This window comes from Chroicocephalus ridibundus, chromosome 2, assembly GCF_963924245.1.
Source record: "Chroicocephalus ridibundus chromosome 2, bChrRid1.1, whole genome shotgun sequence".
Taxonomy (NCBI): domain Eukaryota; kingdom Metazoa; phylum Chordata; class Aves; order Charadriiformes; family Laridae; genus Chroicocephalus; species Chroicocephalus ridibundus.
The window spans coordinates 142,068,709-142,089,760 of record NC_086285.1 but is presented as its reverse complement, the minus strand read 5'-3'; the positions used below and the strand labels follow the sequence as shown (position 1 = coordinate 142,089,760).

General features: G+C 37.8%; 1 protein-coding gene across 2 annotated transcripts in view; it reads right to left on the bottom strand.

The window, feature by feature from the left end:
• Positions 1–2,973: 2,973 nt before the first annotated feature.
• SLC26A7 (solute carrier family 26 member 7) overlaps positions 2,974–21,052 on the bottom strand; it is a 74,483-nt gene continuing 56,404 nt past the window's right edge. The window contains exons 12-18 of one of the 2 annotated variants that reach the window (XM_063327177.1): positions 19,674–19,740; positions 14,906–15,043; positions 13,149–13,197; positions 10,420–10,520; positions 8,529–8,583; positions 8,336–8,439; positions 2,974–6,131 (exon numbers count right to left, since the gene is read on the bottom strand). In XM_063327177.1, the coding sequence (XP_063183247.1) occupies positions 6,096–6,131; positions 8,336–8,439; positions 8,529–8,583; positions 10,420–10,520; positions 13,149–13,197; positions 14,906–15,043; positions 19,674–19,740 (550 nt within the window). In that variant the 3' untranslated portion in view covers positions 2,974–6,095. Of the gene's footprint in view, positions 6,132–8,335; positions 8,440–8,528; positions 8,584–8,682; positions 9,074–10,419; positions 10,521–13,148; positions 13,198–14,905; positions 15,044–19,673; positions 19,741–21,052 lie in introns of those variants that run through there. The other variant, XM_063327178.1, reaches the window with a different exon arrangement.

The following is a 21,052-nucleotide window of genomic DNA, read 5'->3' as shown; positions in this document are numbered from 1 at the left end:
TGTGACTACTAAACTCTTTTGGACAGGAAATATCATGATATTATTTTAAAACATGTTTTAGAAGGGCTTTACTAATAGAGATGTAAACACAACAGGTCCACAGAGGCAGAACAGAAAATCAGCTATAGACGCTGTGGCAAAATACTCTAATGACAGCCTAAGTTTCATATTTGCTGATGGCTTTGTTTATATAAAGTCTGTGATTTGCTCAACAAAGCAAAAAAGGTGCAAAAAGTACCTTCACCAAAATCTTATAGCTATTAATTGTAAGTAACAATTAAGGGATCAAATAATTTTGTCTCTCAGATGGAATATAAGACAATTAGTGGGACATACTTTGTGGGATTTAAATGAATGTACAGGGTGCAGCTTAATTCAGCATTGTGGAGTTTTTAAGAATTCTGTAAATTTGGCTGCATTTTTAAACTGTGACAGCATCACAGTCAAAGCACAATGGGGATAAAAAGTATTTACCATTACCATGTCAGTCAAAGCGATAGCGTGGACTTTCATGACAACCTGTGCATCACTACGAGCCATTCCCTTGGTTTTCCTCAATCCTTAATCACCTGAATGTATCCAGACCAAAAGGTCTCTTCATTACTGGAAAACACATTAGAAAAAAAAAATAACCAAACAGCCATTTCTCTGCTTTTTCATGTCATGTTCTCCTGAAATGCCGTGGAGCCAGAAGATTGCCCTTAGGGAAGGAGCTGCTCTCCAAGCCACTTTTCAAGTCCCTGGTGAGAGCTGATCTTGGACTTCTATGTTCCAGATCTGGTAACAAAAAGAATGAGGTTGCTCAGCCATCTCACTCCAAAGCGGTTTCCTTGCCATTGTGAGAGTGTAATTGAGAAGCATAGCTCCAGAAAATAACCTTTATCATTAAGAATATTATTAAGAATATTCAGCTGTATAGCAACTAGGTATTTATGGCACTACAAATTGTTTATACCTTTGCAAATCACTGTAAAAACAAAAATGTAGAGGTCGCATTAATTTTGGTACAGGCAAATGCTTTCATAAATTACCAGGCTTCAAAAAATTCAAGACCAAATTTTAAAGGGATGCCAATCTATTTTCCATTAATGTCTTCACAGTTATTGGTGGTGGGTGTGTGGGAGGGTTTACCCATGATTTCCCCTCTACTGGGGTAAACCACTGACTATACGTAAGCAATACCACCAGTACACACAAATTGGATATGAGGTGCACCACCTGTAGATGCAAATGACACTTATAAAAGACGTATTCAAACGACTGTGCATACATAGAGGCAATATTGTAAAAATTGGCCCAAGATTTCTGTATCTCTTACAGAGGTAAAAACGTCTGTTCGATACCATACTCCCCTAAGAACTATGAGGAAGCCAAACTTCTGAATGTAACGCAATTTCTTCTCTTCCATGATTAAGATTTAATACATTTTGAGGTTGGAGAAGGCAACATATCTCATTACAGACTGATTAGTACAGAATGTAAAAAAAAGAAATCTGCTAAGCATTGAAATAATGAGGGCGTTTTCCTCCTTCCACATGTAATTTGCCTCATATTCCAATTTATTTCTGTATAAATTTATTGTCGCATATGCTAATACACAGGATTGAAACAAGAAAAAAATAATTAAATGCATTGTAAAACATATGGAAACATACAGATTATGTGATCTTTACTAAAAATCCATCTTAATGATGAAAGCACCATTTAGCATCCGCTCTAGAACTGCACTCGTTCATTTATTTATGAGACTCTACTTTCCGTAGACAAAGAAAGTATCTTCCAAAAATAGGAGTGCCATATTTTCAAGGCATACTGTATATTTTATTTTTGTAACTAGTAAATGTCAAACAGTATTCATACACAGTATTGATGCATTAATGTTTTCATTCAACAGTGAAGATACCTTTCCTTGTTACATTATATATTTATGACACACACAGCTGTCAAATAAATTATGTCAAAACAGCTAAAGTCAGACCTTGTGACACTTGAATCATAGAATCAGGGCAGATAACCTTTAAAATGAAAGATATATGATGAGAATTAGGAACATTTAATTTGCATAAATGTAATGTTAACAGTCTTTTCCTTATTACATATTTTATGCCTAATTTATAACTGTCACTATATTCATTTCTTAACATCAGTTTGCACTCTGTTTTTTTTTCCTTATTGCTCACTTTGTTTTGGAACGTGTGAAACACAAATTCTGTAAGAAGCATATGATCAGATCCCCATACTCTGATTAGCACATCTTAAATTTTGTGGAAAATTCTTCATTCACATAATGTACTGTCTAACATTTTGAATTAATTCCTAAAAATAGCTAAAAATTCCTAAACACATCAAAGCAAATACAACATCTCTGAAATATAGGGCCATCTCTTGAAAACAATCTTATATTGATATTTTCCCATGAAATGCAGAGAACACCAAAGCGCAAAGTTGAAGCATTGTTTTTCATAAGCTAGATGATTCATACATTTTAAATTTAGGAATGTAAAATCTGAGCATCTAAGTGTACGTATAGCAATCAAAGTGAATGGCTTGGTTTTCAAAATTGCTTACTAAGAGTAGTAAACTTGTTGGCTTCAGTAGTCGAAAGCCATTAGTAAATGAGATGCTTCCTTGAGCCTCTGCTGGAGGGTGCAGTCTCTCTCTTAGTGGCTGCAATTCACCTCCATGTGGATCATGAGACAAGGACACACACTGCTGTGAGGAGACACAGGCTTTGTGCAGTCTCTTTGCTACAGAGTGAGTTTGGCTCACTTTGCCCTTCTAGATCGGAAGAATAAATATGGTTTATTCTATTCTATATTATATTATTTTATAATAATGGTAGTTGGACTAGATGATCATTGCATGTCCCTTTCAACTGAACTATTCTATTCTATTCTATTCTATTCTATTCTATTCTATTCTATTCTATTCTATTCTATTCTATTCCATTCCATTCCATTCCATTCCATTCCATTCTAGTGAAGTTAAATGGGATGTTTTGAGTTAAGCTCCTATATATTTACATAGTAATTCTTCCTCAGAGCCATAGGGAAGCCAGTGGACAGCCTATACAAAGAAGCATTGAGGAAAGAGTTGAAATTGATAGCAACCCCCAAAACTTAACCTAGAAGGTTTAGGGTGTTTCCTTAAGTCTTCATCAAAGAATTGAGCAGTTGGTTGTCAGTTGACGCTGCAAGTGCAGCAAACGCACCAGCAGGGTGACTGGTGATCTCCTGGCAGTCGGTCACTGGTGCATGAGATCTGATGACGTGTCATCCTGGTCACTTGAAGAGAGACAACATGCGATCACCAGCTTTAGTAAATGCCAATAGCTCAGAGGAGTGGTGGTGGAGAAGCAGAAACTGCATCAGTAGTGAAGTAATTTGCCCTCCTGGGCCAATGGTAAAAGAGAAATGACCCTCCCCCACCCACTAACCGTGGTTCAGTAAAGCAGTTCTGCTCTGACAGACCGCTTAAGCTCAGTACAGGTGTTTTAGAAATAATTGAAAGGGCAGAGATGTTCACAGGTCTTTTGAATGCTCTGTTCTGCTGAGAAACAACTATCTTAAGCGGTGCCACTTGCCAGAAAAGGAATCTAATTAACAGTGTATATTCTCAGAAACAGAAAGAAATTTAGGCTAATTATATAAGGTAAAACACATTACAGGAATATTAGCTGTATCCCAAAGCCCAGTGTTGCAAGGTTAGGAAATTTAGAGTTATGATAGAATGTTTTAAGGGAAGAAATGTATTTCATCCCTGATTCTGCCCCGAGAGACAATCGAGCAGTAATCACAGCATTAAGACATTTTGAATTTGAAGTCTTACGTTCACGAAACACTTTTTTAAATGACGCTGAAGGTCTTTCAGATAATGGGACATAAATGTCCATCTCACACCAGCCATTTAGTTGTGGAAAAGTGATTCCTTTTGAAAGCAGTGGAAAGTGGAAGCCATTTTGATTAGCACTACAAAACTGTTAATTTGATGCAGAGATGCAGAGGATTTCATCAAGGGCTAACACTACAAAGAATTTAAAAAGCGTCTGTGTTATTCCATTTACAAGATCATTCGGAACAAAACCGAAAGTCTCCTGGTAGATGCTATCTTTGCTGAAGACCCTATTTTTAACAATTTCATTAACCAACTTATCTGCAAATGTTTGGAAAAAACATTTAGCCACCAAAGAATAAATAGTGAACTTGGTAGAAAAGATACCATTTTTTCATTTATTCAGTTTGCAGTTAAGTAGAGATCTCCATTCAGCTGTGACATACAATTGATGCCTCTACAATTAAAGTACAATGTAAATAGTTTCTAAAGTGTTAATAAATTACTAAAACTGTCTGAAGAATTTATTAATCAAACGTTACAGCCTGTTACCGAGTCCGAGGATGTAATGAGCAATTGGCAATCAACTACACCATCTGAAATGAACACGCCTGGGACGATGTACAGAACTTATTTCTCCTATGTATAACAAGCTTCTCAGTTACTAATCAACCCTTTACATAGTATTTATGAAATCGGTCTCAGCAGAACATGTACAGAGCACTTCCAATCATCTGTGGGACAAAGTAGGGAATAACTCCAGGTGTCACCCACAACTGAAAGGGTAAAAACCCCTGTGTCTCTCTCCCATTATCTTCTAGTAGTGTGGAATGACCAAGACCAGAAGAAAATCCTATTGACGTCTTAGCACAAGTATGCAGAGACATAAAAATCACTCCACGAGCCACCTCATCTACTGCAGGCATCTGCTTTGAGCAGAGAGAGCAAGGAGAGTCCAGACAAACATATGTATGTAAGTGCTGCTGAAAACAGGATGCTTAGCCAGATTTTGCCTATACGCTCCAGCTGCACAAAGCGCCCTTATAGTTCTCGCTTCGCTGTAGTGCTAAGATGGCCGTTATGGCTGTGCCATATTCGTTTACCTTTTAGCTTCTGTAGTTTTGTTAAGTCAATAAGGAAAAATCCTACTCCTCATCCTTTCTCATTTTTGATTGTTTTTTGCTCAAGTCTTACATGTTACTGATAGCGTTCATGTACGGCAACAAAGATAAAAGGAAAAAAGTCATACGCCTTGCCACGTAACATGATACTGATATCATAGCATAATCTAATCTGACTGATGTCAATATATAGTTACAAGCCAAATACTCAACCCATTAATTCCTCCACCCCATTTGTGTGCTCGCACACGGTACTGCACACATTGGGGCTAAAATGTGGCACACGCCTTGTGCGTCTCTCCACTGTCATCACCCAGCTGTCACAGAGGAAGATTTCAACACCAAAGAAATCACAGCCCAAACTAGAGATGCAGACTGCTCTATGCTGGAAACAAGAACAAGTTTTGGAAAAATATTACCATTTTTTCCTCTTCGATCTGAGCTAAAGGATACCTGTGGCTTTGAAAATGAGCAAACCATAATAATAACTCAAGACAACTACTAGAGAGGCAGACAATCCAGTGCATTTAGCCAACATACATCTGCCTCCTCAGAATATACGGTGCTCCCACTGACCTTGGCAGGCATTAAAAGGCATACAAAACAAAGTATGAAAAATGGAAGAATATGATGGCTCTGATATGATGCTGTTATTGCAAATGGCTGTCTTGAACAGAAAAAAAGGATAAGTAAAGCCATTAGAAACAGTATGCACCGGTATATGGCTTCCTGAATATATTGTATCAATTATAATACACTGTTTTTAAGAATCCATAATGTCTCATTATTCCATGCACAAAACTACAGATGCGTATTACAACTAATGTTACAATAGCAGATATCTAAAAGAATATACCTCAGTGGTAAACACAGTCAGTACCTCATGTCTGCTTCCTAATAATTTGTACCTAAATGTATATAAAAATATTATATGAAACCACTATAGAACAATTGTATGAACATTCTCTGAGTGGTGGCAGCTGAAACATTTTTTTTCTGAATGGCAGATCTGTCATTACTGAATGTAGTAAATATATATGGCATACAAAAGAGATCCCCCGGAGAAAAAAACTAAGGAGAATCCGTGGTGTAGTTCATTCTGAATATGAGCAGATCAAACTCGTCCTATTCAATGGGTTGACATCACACTTCACTCTGTTCACTGAACTTGCTGTAACTCTAAATTGGGAGAAACAGAAAAAAATGCATTATAAAGTTTTCCTAGAATGTCACGTAAAATTAGCAGAGGAAGCAGTGCTAGTTTGAAAACGACACCATTATAGAGACTATAAATCAGCAAGTTATTTATGATGAGGATGAACTGCAGAAAGCAACAGATGAGTCTCTTATCAACTTATTAGCATAAAAATTAGAATTACATGACATCATCCTTGGAGAATGTGGATAAGAGCACCTTTACATTTCCAAACAACAGCAGAAATTAAAAGGAACCACGAAGCCCTCATGCCTCTACCTTTCTGCCAGTCAAAGACTATTTCCTGCTGTGGGGGGAAGCTGAAATGTAAATTGGAATTAATTACTTTCCATAAATCTCCAACTCCTTCCTTCTGTTCTTTTCTATCCTGTTCCATCCCATCCCACCCTATTCAGACCTATCCTCTCCTGCCATTTTTACTTCCTGTAAACACAAAATTCCTGCTGAGCTCGGCATTTTAAAAAGGCATAAGGAAGAACACACAGACAGACTGTGTTGGTTACAGTGTGGTGCTGTTATTGCTATCATCCTCCCATCCATCTTCTCTTATCTTCAGGTGTTAAACACAAGGAACACATAAAAAAACCCAAATCACATACTTTGAATACTCTGAAGAGGCATCAGCAGCATATATACACTGTTCATAATTATGTTTAAAATTTGAGGCTGTGTGCAAGCCTTCTGGACTAATCTGCTACGCCACTCTTCAGAGGTTTGGTTTGCTTAGCAGCTCTGGTAGAAACATGGGATCAGTTCCCAGAAAAGTGGGCATCTGACCTTTAAGTCCGCCTTCTCACTTTGAATATTTGTCCTGGTTTTCCCACGTCCCATTTCCATAAAATGGGAATGCTAGTACCTAACTATCTTATAAGAATGTTAGGAAGGTTAATTAATGTCTATAAAGAATGCAGCCATTTTATAGCACAACAATCATCCTAATTCATCTAATCAGACCCAGGCAAAATATACAATAGTCATCCACATTTAGTAATTTTTTTTTTATTATTTTTTTTTCATTATTTTTTTTTTCAGGGCAACACAATGAAAAATGTTGAAAAGCTCTGAAGAGAACATGTTTTTCTGGTCAACCCACTAGACCAACTGTGCCAACTCACCTTATCTGGATAAATCAATGGAAAGTGACTTTGTCCATAGACAACTGTAATCTAATTAGTAAAATATAAAGTGGAGAAAAAAAAAACAGCCAAAACCACAGACCATGATGAGTTTAATGTCTCTCAGAGAAGGCTCTGAGCCAAGCTCTAGGCATGTTTGGAATCCTAACTAAAACCATGGGAAAGCATGCTACTTGTAATGCATGCTCAGTTATGCTGGGATTGCAATGGAAAAGGCTCCCATGGTTTATGAGGAAGACCTAGGTTTACAGCCTTTTAACAGGGAATGCAAAGATTATTATTGAGCGAGTAAATACATGTTCAAGCAAATGCATGTTCAAGCCTCAGTTTCTGAGCCAAGTCTTCCTTCTCCCTCTGTCTCTCTCCTCCACCTCGTGCAATTCCTCTCCCCTCTTTCCACTGGTGAGCCAACACAGCACACTCCAGTGCAGGGTAGAGACAAGATTATTAGCTAGAAAAAAATGTGCTAAGGATGCAGAAGCATTTCGGTCAGAGCAGCACAGTGCTGTGTGAAGTAGCTTTAAGCAGCCCAGGCTGAGGAACGGAGTGTAGTTTCAGTAATGCGGAATTGGGTGCGAGTTAATTTCATAGAATCATAGAAAGGTTTTGGTTGGAAGGGACCTTAAAGATCATCTTTAAGATCAACCTCTCTGCCATAGGCACTAGACCTCCCACTAGAGCAGGTTGCTCAAAGCCCCTCACTGAGAAGCTACATTAGGTGTTTCTAGATGATGTTATGCTTTCCAGTGGAGAATGCACCCAGATTAATGCACCACAACATATTGCCTCTAGGTCTAGCGTAGAAGACCAGGAAGTTGTTGCTGAAGGAGAGAAGATGATGAGAAGAGAGAGCTAGAAAGAAAAACTTGATAACTGCAGTACAGAGGCTGAGGACTGGTTGTAGAGCACAGACAGCTAAAAGCTTTCTGCACAAAAGGTTCACTGGATAACTAAGATTTCCCCGGACTTAAACAAGTTGTCAGCATCCAAGAAGCCCTCCAGACTCCACCTGCTCCTGCTGTAAGTCTCACCCTGTGAATCTGAACGGCATCGATTGCTGAAGTAATAGATTCAAAGAAGACAGGATTTTCAGATTCAAGATTTCCACCGTACTGCATTGCTTTTATCAGGGAAGCTGCAATAAAACAAACATATGAGCACTGATAAGGTAGTGAGGATATATAAACCTTCATGTTAAAAGTTGTGCTGTAAGCTGATACTTGCCTTTGCAGTGTGCTAGCAACACATCGATGTGCCTGTTTTTACAGTCCATGTAAATCTATACGTGCCAAAACATGAAATTCAAAAAAAACTGTTTAAAATACCAACAGAGAATAAAATACGTAAAAAGAACATATTCAAAGCCGGCAGAGGGTGAATCGCTGCTGTTGCAGCTATACTGCCAGCAGCCACCAGAGCGAGCCCTTCTATAATGCAAACACCGCAAACCCAGACTAATTTCCTCCCCCCTCCTAAACGTACCCAAGAATTAAATCTCAGCTTGATTAACAATTTTGTATTTTTTACTATATTTTTAGGCTGTTTTTTTTTTTTTTTCCCCAGTTCTCCTTTTTCAGCAAGTTTCTCCATCTCCTCACCACGTACTTACCTACCAGCCCACAAAGGCATGAATCGGACCTAGGAAACATTGAAACTTCCAGCAGTCTATCAGAAAAGCAGCGTAACGGTCATGCTACATTCTGCATTAAGTTGTTCTTTATTCTTTCTTTGAAAATGTTCAACTTCACAGAGACTAAATAGTCAGTAAGCTAGAAAGTAAAAAAATGTGAAAATAACTCTAGAACCAGAGTAGGCCTTTTTTTTTTTTTTTTTTTTTTCCTGGAAGATGAGGACCATTCATACGGTCCCTGCTCCAAAAAATGTTTAAATAATCCATGCAAAGTGGAACAATTCTGAGAGAAGACATTCAATAAGAACCACATCAGAATACCCTATTTTTAAAGATGAACAAAAAGGTTGACTCAGTCTAAAAACCACTCCAACTCTCTCAGCACTGATGATATTTTGGGAAGGAGTGTAACGGTGTTGGGTGTGTTCCTCTTCTGGGTAACTCAGGTTTGGACCAGCTGCACTCCCAACCTGTGCACTTCACAGCCCACAACGGACCTACCTCTCACAAATTTGTCAAACACTTCTTCGATATAATTTGTAGTTCTGAGGTCTCTAAGACCTTTTGGAAACCGGTTTCACAATTTAGTTTTTTTTCAATTAATGCTTTATTGAATGACCTGTATTTTGAGGGGAGACGTAATAAGTCCCACTAACCTTATTTTTCCAGTTTTCTTTTTGATTATGTCCCCACCTACGTATGTAGTTTTAATTTGACATTTTTAAGGCAGCACTTATTTCACTGCTTAACCGCTGCAGTAAATTGAGAAAATGGTTAGGATAAGAAAAGGCCTGGGCTGAGACCCAAGCTCAAATCTAGTCTTCTTACTCAGAAAAATCATATGAACCAAGACTTGCATACCCACTTAAATCTGTACCCACTACACAACTATTAAACGCCAGACCCAATGGAAACATAAGAAATAGCATTTGAACATAATTTTTCATCCACTATATCAAACTGCTCATTATGCGGTTACTGGTTTTAGTCTTCTGGGAGCTTCTTGGAGCTCCTGCAATGCCTGAGGATCCCAGCCTGCTAGGTATGTAACCCACAGGGGAAAACATGGAGACCATTAAGACCTCTGGCTTAGCAGAAAGCAGGACATACAGATAAAATCACAGAATTAAAAGCTAAAATTTTAAAGGGGTAAATCCACACACGGCTGCAACTGTCATAGCTGATATGACAGGGTCAAATATGACCTAAAACATCTTTTAATTTAAAAAAAAAGGAGTTCAAAACTCATCTTTATTACATACCAATACTTACATTTGCACTGAATGTCACCTGAAATCTTTAGAATTATGTTTTATATAATTTTAGATATAAACACAGTGCAGTTTAATACCAAAACTGTGCTCATCTTTTCTACAAGTGACATGTTTATCCACTGATATAGGTGAGGTGACTAGTAGCTGGCTCCAATAACTTGTATATGTAATTATATTTCTATGTACAGAATTTGTCCGATGTCATGAATACCTGAAGCAGCACTGAGACTCCAGTGTAGTCAAAGAAATCCAGTCCACTGCAGTCTACTATCAAAACACGTCGCTCACTGTGACATGTCTGCAATGACTCACCTACATATTTGATAAATTAAAAACTTTAATTATAAGGGAGAATAGTCAAGAAATGCGTATAAAAATAATGGTAGTTCAACAAAATAAGCCCAAATTATCACAATAAAAATTTTACTGTTATGTACTGCGGTATCAGTCAAGCAAATGGCACATTCTTGAAGCACAAATGAAGGACCTTCAGAGCAATGGGAGGAAGTGTTGACTGGCAGAACATATTATTAGTGAGATGTTTTAAACAGGAATAGTCTCTCAAGAATTAAACAATTGCTTCTTCTGATTTGAATTTCTAAATGAGTCAGGATAATATCTTGGCTTATTTGGAAGAGTTTACATGGGATACACAGAGAATATCTCTCTCTTAAGTTCTGATAGGACATTCTTTTCTGTAGTACCTAAATGCCTGCCTATGGCTTAACTAATATCCTCCTATAAGGAAGAAAAATATGTAAAAGCTTTTACTGTACTGGTTTTTGTTTGGTTAATTTTTTATATACTAGCATGTATTGATGCTGGAGAAAAAAAGGTCTTATACTCATTCTTCAACCTCAGGCCATCTCATGCTAAACTAAGCAGACTCTGTACTAAATGCTTCCTGAACTAGCACACAGATTCCTGGCTTTCATAAAGGGAATATGAGAACATAATGCACATCTTATTTACACTGCTCTGTGAACAAATGTTAGTTACCATAATGCACAAAACTAAAAAAAAAAAAAAATTCCGAATGTATTCAGAATTCTGAATGTAAAGATGGGTTAAGCTAAATGGTTTTGACAGAGCAGAGGAAAAGATTTTAACCTCTTGAGGGGACTTTGAATTTCCCCATGGTGTAGATTTATAATGGTGCTAATTCCTTTCTGACAGTAGTCTGAGAGCCAGAGCCTTTTGGACTTGCACCTCGAGAGATTTACCGTCTTTGTACTGTCCAATGCACATTAATAGATATGTACCAAACAAAAATACAGAATTTCAAAGGAAACCTCCTGCCTGACATTACTGTGATGGAAACCAAGAAAGGATTTATGAGACCTGCTAGGCTGCTCACCGGAATCTTTTCTATGTACCTCCTCTGCCTCTGAAACAAAGAAACTTAGTTTTTCTCCCTGTGACTTACTCTTGCTACCTTCCCACCCAGCTGGCGTCCTGCACTGCAGGAGATGCTGCCTGGCTTCTCAATGGGGGGGTAGGTACAGACCTGCCCCCCTCTCAACCAGTGGGCAAGGGCAACAGCAGCTGTTTAATTTGGTGCTGATACAGACCAATGGCAAATCGGTCTCTCCCCAGAAGGAGAAAGGAAAGATTTTGACAAAGACGTACATTGCTGCTTAATCCTGTAAGGGTTAAGGATTATGTCTTCCTGCTCCCCTCCTTCCTAAAAATTTAAGCCCCACATTTTGGTTTCCTTTTTATAGGTTTTTTTTCTTTTTACTCCCTGGTTTTTATTTTAAAGCTCACATGAAGGCTAACCATAGACTGGTTGGTACAAGGAATGACAGAGCATTTAAGTCCTCAAGGCAGGACCTCAGCAATTGGAAAAGAGGTTTTGTGCTGTCTGTCACTTCTGTAACATGAGAAACCAGTTCATCCAAAAGAAGAATGAAATATGTACTGCCAAGACCTTCCAAAAAAACTCCTCACATATAAAGTGCTTTACACTCTTTCAGTATTTTACAGTATAGCAGTGTATCATCCTCAGTAGCCATTATCATCGCTTTGCCATGTGTCACAGCAGAGCACTCTGTCACCCCCAAGTAAACTACACACTGTAGTATCATAAAAATGTCATGAGTCTAGTTAATAAATGTAAACATTCAGACAACAGCCCCCAAATCAGATTCTCCACTGTGGCTTTAATGCTTATAAGCATTTTAAATAAACACAATATTTTAATTCCATCCACTATGAAGTCATCTGTATAAAGTATCTTCTGCAAAAGATTGCTGCAGCTCTCCCATGGGAATGTATGTGCTCTGGTTTGATTTAAGTGTTATAATATGTGGGAAGAGTGGAATTATCCAGCTTAATCCTTAATTGAAAGCAAACTCTTAGGTTTTTTTTCTTTATTCTACCATGTATTGATATACCGTTCAATATTGGTGGCCATTGTGTCCCTGATAATTCAGTTGATGTTTTGTGAGATTTTCTCCTAAGTGGCTTTTTTTAAAAGATTTAACATGTCTCTGATCTTGTTCTATTTTTACTTTTGCTTACAAATATTCAAGTCCTGCTGTGAACACAAAAACCAAGACCAGAGTTTAGCAAAACAGCCTCTTAGGCCTTTGTCTGAAGACCAATCCAGGCAGGAATGTGGGAAGGGGTTCCCCTGGCTGCGTACCTGTCCCCACTATGCACTCAGTGGTTCATGAGAAATAAGCAGGGACTCCTACAGACAAGGTGTTTTCATTCTTAAAAAGTCAGTCAAGAGCAAAATAAATAAGACCTGTTAGGCCAAGGTTAACAGAGTTTAACCCTGTTTAGCACTCATGCTTCGACGAATGCGTGGTCTAACTGAAAACATTAGTTTCCAGACAATTTGAGTTCACCTAGTAGTAAATAGAAAAGTGTGGAGCCGTTTTGCATACTTGTATCCATCTTGGTTTTAATATCATTTATAGATTATAAACTCACCATGACAACTTCCATTGGGAAACGAACAGAGCAACGTGTTCTGCTCACACTGAAATAAAAGTATCAAACTATTAACATACCAAGGAAAACTAGTCCAACGCATAGTAACCAGAGAAAATCAATGCAATGCATAAGAATTCAGCTTCTTGGTATCAAAGTTAACTCCTTCTTTGCAAAATCATGTTACATGCAACAGCCTATTGGACCTCTAATATTTGCTGAGTATGTCTCTCAGTATTCTTCTAAAGTTATACCAAACCGAAGTCTCGCTTTTCTTTTCAGATGACTCAGCCTCTGCTGTGTTTGGATTCTCTAGAAAAGCAGATTATGAACACTACACTTTTGGAAAAGCAGGGGTTGGTTAAGAAGTGGTCAAAAGATGGGAAAGATAATCTTGAAAAGATAAACTCTAGTCATTGATTTTATAAGATTAAGTTCTAATTCATTTTCTACTTGCTGTAATCTCACCTGCTATAGTAATATTTTAGTGAGAACATTTTTGACATATAAATTTATTAAAGAATTACATTTATCTTGAGAAAATTACAGAAACAAAATCCAAAGTGCAATTTTTTTCACTCCCATTATGTGCGACAGAAAGACCTTTATTCCACCAAAAAAAATTATGTACAGTATTTCAGGCAGTTGTACTGCCAAGTACCTTACAGAAGAGACAAAGGATAAAATCTGCCTCCATAAATAACTTATAAATTAACTTATTAACTTATTACACTAATTAAATTAACTCATAAATTAATTCCATGCAAATCCTAAGGAATTTCTTGCTGTTTGGGGGTTTGTTATCACACCAATCCAAATCGGTTAGCCTAGCAGAACCAAGGAAAAAAAAGCAGCACAATTTCTAAGCTGAATTTCTGAAGAACAAGGAGAAGCCAACCATCAGAGCAGGTATGAGTAGCACAGCTCTTTGGCAAGAGACAGCAGAGGTGATAGACACACGTTGTTGAACACTATCTTAACAATCCATCTAAGAAATGGCTGTGATTTTCTCCACCTAGTTTGTCAAACTGGATGAAATTGCCTACAGCAAGCATTATATGGTATTGGAATGTCTTCATTGTAACGACAGAAAAATAACAAGATTTTTTTTTTCCCTTTTAGGGACCATTTTAGGAAGTTGCATTAGTTATGTGCAGATAAACTTTAAAAATACTTTACTTCTGGAGATTTTCTCCAAAACAGACTTACACATAATTTGTATACTGTCTATTTTTCCAGTACAATCAGCGCAGAAAATTAAAAAGAAATGCTACTTAGAAAAACTTTAGTCATTTTGTATCTTCTTCCTAATTATCCTGGAATTATTTATAGTTAGAAACAGAAAGAAGGTGTCTATCTATGATGGACTCATCTCCAGAAAAAAAAATAAATCACAACTAATTCAAGTAGATTTGTAGCTACTCATTGTCTTTTTAAAATCACAGCTTTTTATTAGCTGTGGTTATATGAGTTCTTCCAGAAATTTTGAAGAGTTTTGGATCAGTGCTTTAATGTCTCTTATAGGATCATTTAAAGAAATAGTAGAGATATTCTTTTTGAGTAATAATAAGAAAATAACCCATATTGAATCTGATTAAGATAAGGATTAACATTATTCTATTCTAAATTAATCATTTGCAATATTACCAATTTATATCTGTTTCCGTATCTGATTGTATTCTCTAAGAAATGCAAGGAAAGCAATCATGATCTTTGACACTGTCACCATGATTACTGAAGCATATAGCACGTCCTACCTTGTTTACATCTTCACACGCCTGGCTGCTTGTGCTATCCTTCTGGATTATCTTTATCAGGTCAGTGTGAAATTTCTTGGCGTTCAGAAAGACTAATGGGTTGTTGACTGAAACTATCTTTACCTGTTTTAGTGATTCCTGTGGAATGAAATAAACATAATGCTGAAAAGATTATCTTGGGTTTGGAGACTAAAAGCCAAACTAATTTCTCTAAAAATCCCCAAAATTCCCGTGAATCAACATAGAGGGAGCTTTGGACTGTGAGAGTGATTCAACATATAACTGTCTTGATCAGTCTTCACACAGAACTGAAATAAAACCCGATATAACCTGTAAGTAAAATTATCCTTAATCCTTTGAGTTAGTCATTATTCATTACAATGCATAATACTAAGAACTATTATCTGAAAAATAATAATGTGACTGTTTCAGTTGGTATGATCCCCAAACATAGGCAAGACAAGGTTTGCAGACAGGGAGTATCTTTTATTGGACAAACACACGTACTGGAAAAAGTACACGAGCTTTAGGGGCACACACTGCAGGTGGTTTGGGGAACACTGAAAACATTCATCTTGGTCAACTGAAGATGACGTTAGGACAACAGGGATATGTCTCCATGGAAATACTTAGTGGATTCAGACCAAGCTTGAGTGACACATTTAAAATTTTGCCAGCATGTATCTACAACCAACACAACGAATAATCCATGCTAGAACTATAAACTGTCCCCGATTCTGTGTCTGCGCTTATTTGAATAAGTTTCAACCAGTTCACCAGGTACCTTCAATGGAACTGTGTAGCCCCCAACACAGATGTTACATAGCAGAACGATTTCTGAGGGACATCAGATAAAGGTCAGAAACCCCCAGGTACCAGTGGGGAATGTATCCCACAAAACAGGCACTATTTCTCTCATTCAAAAGCCACCAAGAAAATTCATATTTATATATAAATATATTGTATATCAGCAATCAAAAGTTCAGTTGAAATATTGTTTTTTATAGGTAGGTAGAATTAGGATAATGCTACTGATATCTCCATTTTCCTTAGGTTGTGAACTATGTCTCTCTTTTTCTTAGGAAAATTAGGTCTGGGACAGACCAAATTCAATGTGGACCACAGCTGCTTTGATTTCTGCTGCTTCTGTTTCAGACTTGGGAACAAGTCTGTTGGCCATTAGGATCTTCTACTTTTTCCAGTTGTACTATTTGACCTAGTAAAAGATATTACATCTACTTATAAAGTTCTTTATGTACATTCCAACAAATAACTGTATTGAGCTTTTATTCATCTAGTGCTGTAAACAGGAATAAGCAGGATCATGTGTGGCCTGTAGAAGTTGCCAACATTTTCAGTAGCATTTTCTACTTTTTCTACCTGACAAAGACACATGCAACTAGAGAATCTTAAACAGCCACAGTAACACTGCTCATGAGCACCAGTTGCCAAAAAACTGGTAGGATTAGTTTGCCTGTCAGGCATGTCTTTTATGGAAGCTGGGGATCTCTAGGTTACATGTGGAAGTTCAGAGCGTTCTCCTTCCAGGTGAGAGGAAAAGAGGATCTTTGAATGCACCACCTGAACGTCGCACAGCAAAGATTCCCACTAGGTATTTTCACATGCAAAACATGGTATTGCCAAGTGTCAGTTTCAACAGCCTCATAAAAAAATTTTTCCCACTTTGGAAGAATGAAAATAGGATGAGAGACACCATTCTGCTGATTTTACTGGGCAACCACTGCAGCTGACACCACCTCAGCCAGTCAGCAGCAGACCATGAGAGCAGATCAACAGATCTGATTCCGAGAAGATCTCCAAAAGGATTTCAGTCCACAAAAGTGCTATATGTAATAAAGGATCCTGTCACTAAATGCAAAAAGGGGTCCGGATACAGAAAATATCCATTTACCACTGAAATAAAATAACTGATTTATGTGAATATCGTCTCTCAAAAATTAATTACTTGTGACAATGGGTGACAGGAAGTGGAAACCAAGAATCCACAAGAGAATACAGGTTCAGAAAGTCTCTGTTCTTCCTAACAGAAGTCAGAGACATGTAACAAGGTCACACTCAAACACAGAGACAATTTTTTAGGTAGCTCAAAAAAGCATGGGATTGCATTGAAGATACACAGTTTTCCCAATAGACCTTCAAGCAGAACAGGAATGGAAATCTTCACCACAAAACCACACAAACTACCTCCTTTTTGTAGACTGCTATTCAGACTTCTGGGAACCAGATGACCTCTCAGACACCACCGCAGCGACCATCATACAGGCTAAGGAAACATTTCAAACGTCCAAAACTGAGGCAATGAACCCCAGACTATGTATAGGGACTTTGCGCAATTTACCTACGAATGCGATTGTGGTAAATGTCACATCATGAACATACTTCGGTCAGTCAAGTGGCAAAGCCTAACTAGCAATTAAAATGGCTACGATTATATGAAAGAAAACTCTAAAATAAGGGTAAAACAGAGGGCAATATACTCTTGAATGGAGAAATACCCCAATATCCCACAAATTCCTTTAAAAATGATGCTATACACAGCTTGGTGTGGAGACAAGTGAGCACTTTGGTGCCATACCAGGAGGAGCAAAGTGGAAGACGAAAACTAAGAAAAAGGAAGACTGATGTGCAAAGGTCAAAGCCTGTGATGATCAACAAGCTAATAAGCTTCCAAAAATACAAGGTGGAAAATTTGAACGGCTCAAATCGTTAAGGCCAAATGAAGGAGACGGCAGACTTAGGTACAATCTTTTGTCCAGGATGGGCAAGGACAACTGTGCCAAATTTCGTACAGTTATTCCTGGTTCTGCTTTGGTTCTATTTCCTAACAACTGTACTGGGAAAAATGGACTTCCTCTTTGTCGTGTCCTTGCCCAGAAAGAAAGAAAATTATCCCAGGTGGCCTATCCCCCTGTCACTTTGAAGGATACCAGCAATTGCCCCATGCACTCTGCACAGTACTGTATGCTCGGGTAAGAATTCAGCCCAGGGAAGGCCCGTGATACAATGTGTTTCACATAAGCTTCTAAATACCCTCCTGATTTTTTCCACATTAAAGTGTCTTTTCTCTTATTGATGAAATAACCTCTATAAATCCACAGACCTTAATGGCAGGGTAGATCATTAAGCTTGCATATTTTCATGTTTAAAAGTCCTGTTGTTTTTGTCTAAGCTGTTATTTACCAGGGGAACTTGGATCAGTCTAACTTTCATACATTAAAAATTGCCCTAAATGTCTGCTGCAACCCAGTGACTCGAAATTCAATTAAAGGCATTTTTCTGAATCTTAAAAATATTTTCCTTCTTTGTTTTGTGTAATAAGCTCTTGAGCAATTTGCTTTCTTAACAAAATGTTGTTTTCCTCACTGTCTGCAGAAACTAGTTTGTTATTACTTGGTTACTTGCATTAGTGTTAATGATTAAGGAAAAAAAAAGCAGGGGAGCAGTTAGCTTAAAAAAAGATGCATAGGGATTAACACAAAATATTTTATGAACTGGTATGCAAAAAGCAGACAAAACAAATTTTGGTTACCCATCTTTGACAAAGTAATTCCCACGTTTTTCTTAAGAATGAGAAGTGATATAATAATTGACAGCTGGACCAGCATCAACAACAGTGTTTTTAACTTACATTTCAGAGCCCTCCCCATTCTCATGTACCTTTTGCATTCCAGCATTGTTCGGCATGCCCAAACAGTAAACCACCCTGAGCCAAGTTCAGATTTTGAGACCGAGATAGCTCTGATGGAAAACATTTGCTAGAAAATATAAATTCTTTTGAGGAGAGCTTCATAGTAGTGAGGTAGTACTTGCTGAGCATGTTGCATACTGATACATAAGACCCTTCATAAGCATTAGGAAAGGAAAGAGGACATAGTAGAAACTGCCACGGTGGAGAAGGCAGGATGTCCTAGTGACGGGACTCTGTGCTGAAAGGACACATGGTTCTACTTATCTCTTGGCTGCTGACCTACCATTTCATCTCAGAGGAGGGAGTTCACCTCTCTGGGTCATTACCCTTCTCTTCTTACCATAGGCCTGACCACAAGCAACTTTCATGATAATTGCAATGAACATAACCGAAAGCATTTAAAGTCTCTGACTGGTAGGTTTAGGTTTGGAAGAAGCCAGATTTCAAAAGCACAGTCTTTCGGAGAGATTCTTCCATCCGTTTTTCGCGTGAGGGTACCATTGTTTGAGTACAGGGTAAGCAGCCTGTGACAACTTCATACTGCTCTCCCTCCTTCCCCAGCCACACATGGTGTCTGTCCTCTGCCACAGTCCGATCAGAAGGGGCTGGTGGCAGAAATGGAGTCAGAAAGGGGTCTGGGGATGATGAGAGTATCAAAGGGCTTTCAGGAAATGAGGAAATATGGTAAGAATATAGAGATAGCTATTGTCTGCTCAGATGGCCCTTGCCCTTGTTGCCAGGAGATTTCCTTGGACTTAGGTAATAGGAAACTTTTACAAACAGCAACTCCTAATTTAAAAGTAACAAATAAAGAAAGATAGATAGATCTAAGAGGACTTGCCTAACTTTGCAGACCAGCAGCGCAACCAGGAAAATATTCCAATTTCTGATGGCCAGACTAGTTTTGAATTTACTACATCATGCTGGCTTTAGGTTTCAAGTGGTCATTTCATAAAAATGTTCCCTTGACTCACTGATTGCAATCTGGTAACCAACTAGAGAAAATAAACAAATCTGAACTAGCGGAACACACACACAAAAAAAGATAATTTAACTTACGCAATTATCTTCTGTTTTGTATTTATATTCCACTTCTTTCACATTTTTCAAACTCAGCGTCTTTGCTCTGTAATCAATACACAGAGAAAATCTGTAAGGCAAATCATCAGCAATCTTGAACAGAAACAGGAAGAGACACACCCCAAAGCTACAGCATAGAAGTTACAATGGTGCAATCAATACGTATTTTTGTGCATATGAAGCTTTTTTTTTCTTGTGATAATGATCTAGTTAAAAGAGTAAAAAGCACACTTTAAAATTATCGTATATCACTTTGAAAATTTGATATAATTATTTTTTATTCAAATATGAATAATGGAAATTTCTGGCAAATAAAATCTTAATTTAAAATGTCATTACTTTTTTATAGAGGGCCAGACAGCTATTCTCAAGACAAGGTAGGTAATATACAATAGTCAACTTCAAAAGTACAGAGGTTTAATTAATATTTTTTACCTTGCAGGAAAAGAAAAAATTGAATAGCTATGGGTCAATGAAAACGAAGGATGTTTTATTTGTCATTAAATTTGATGTATCTCTGTATGATGAAGTAGAATGTTCCACTCTAACTATCAAAGTGGGGCATTTAACTGGAAAAGCCAGTATCTCTACAGGGTCAGTGGAAAGAGAAGGTTTCCTTGAAAAGGCAGCTCAGGGTACAACCTTCTGCTTCAACACATCACCTGCGGGAACGCAGTTAACTGCAGAACATGAAGACTGGGAAACTAGCTGTCACCTGAGCTCTGTGCATAAAGCTAGGCAATGGAAATAATCACAGAATACAAACATTTAATAGATGCATCAATGTGCAGGGATTATTTGCAAGTACTGGCCCCGGCTAAATGAGGCTTGCAAAAGTCAGCTGTTCTCCCCTGTTTGCATAAATTGAGCTGTAGCTGCTGCTGGTTGTAATATGTTCTGATGCATAATGTGCACCATGTCCGATACTCTGGCATCTGAACCAAAACTTCACAATAAATAATCTGCAGTGCTTTTCTTGCTTCATTTTTGCTGACGCTTCTGCCTGTGACTGGATGTCTTACTGCGTGTTCTCTCGCTAACCTCACCTGCACAGTACAGTTGTTAAGGCCATTACCTTGTTCAGTGCCTTTAAATTGCATGGACAACCATGTGCAACCTGACTGAGAGCACAGAAATCACTGGGAAGAGTCTTTCTTACTCTCATTAGTGCAGGTTCAGACTGATGCCTCTTTTAGATAGACAACAGAAGATGTTACTATTTTGTGTCAGATAGCTCTCCCTTTCTGATGTGGCAGAACCTCAGACATCCAGGCACAGGGTATAAAGAACACGAAAATTTATCTTTTCCTTTACTAGCAGAATTTACCAGAAGTTTAGGTTGCTGAGGAGCAGAAGGT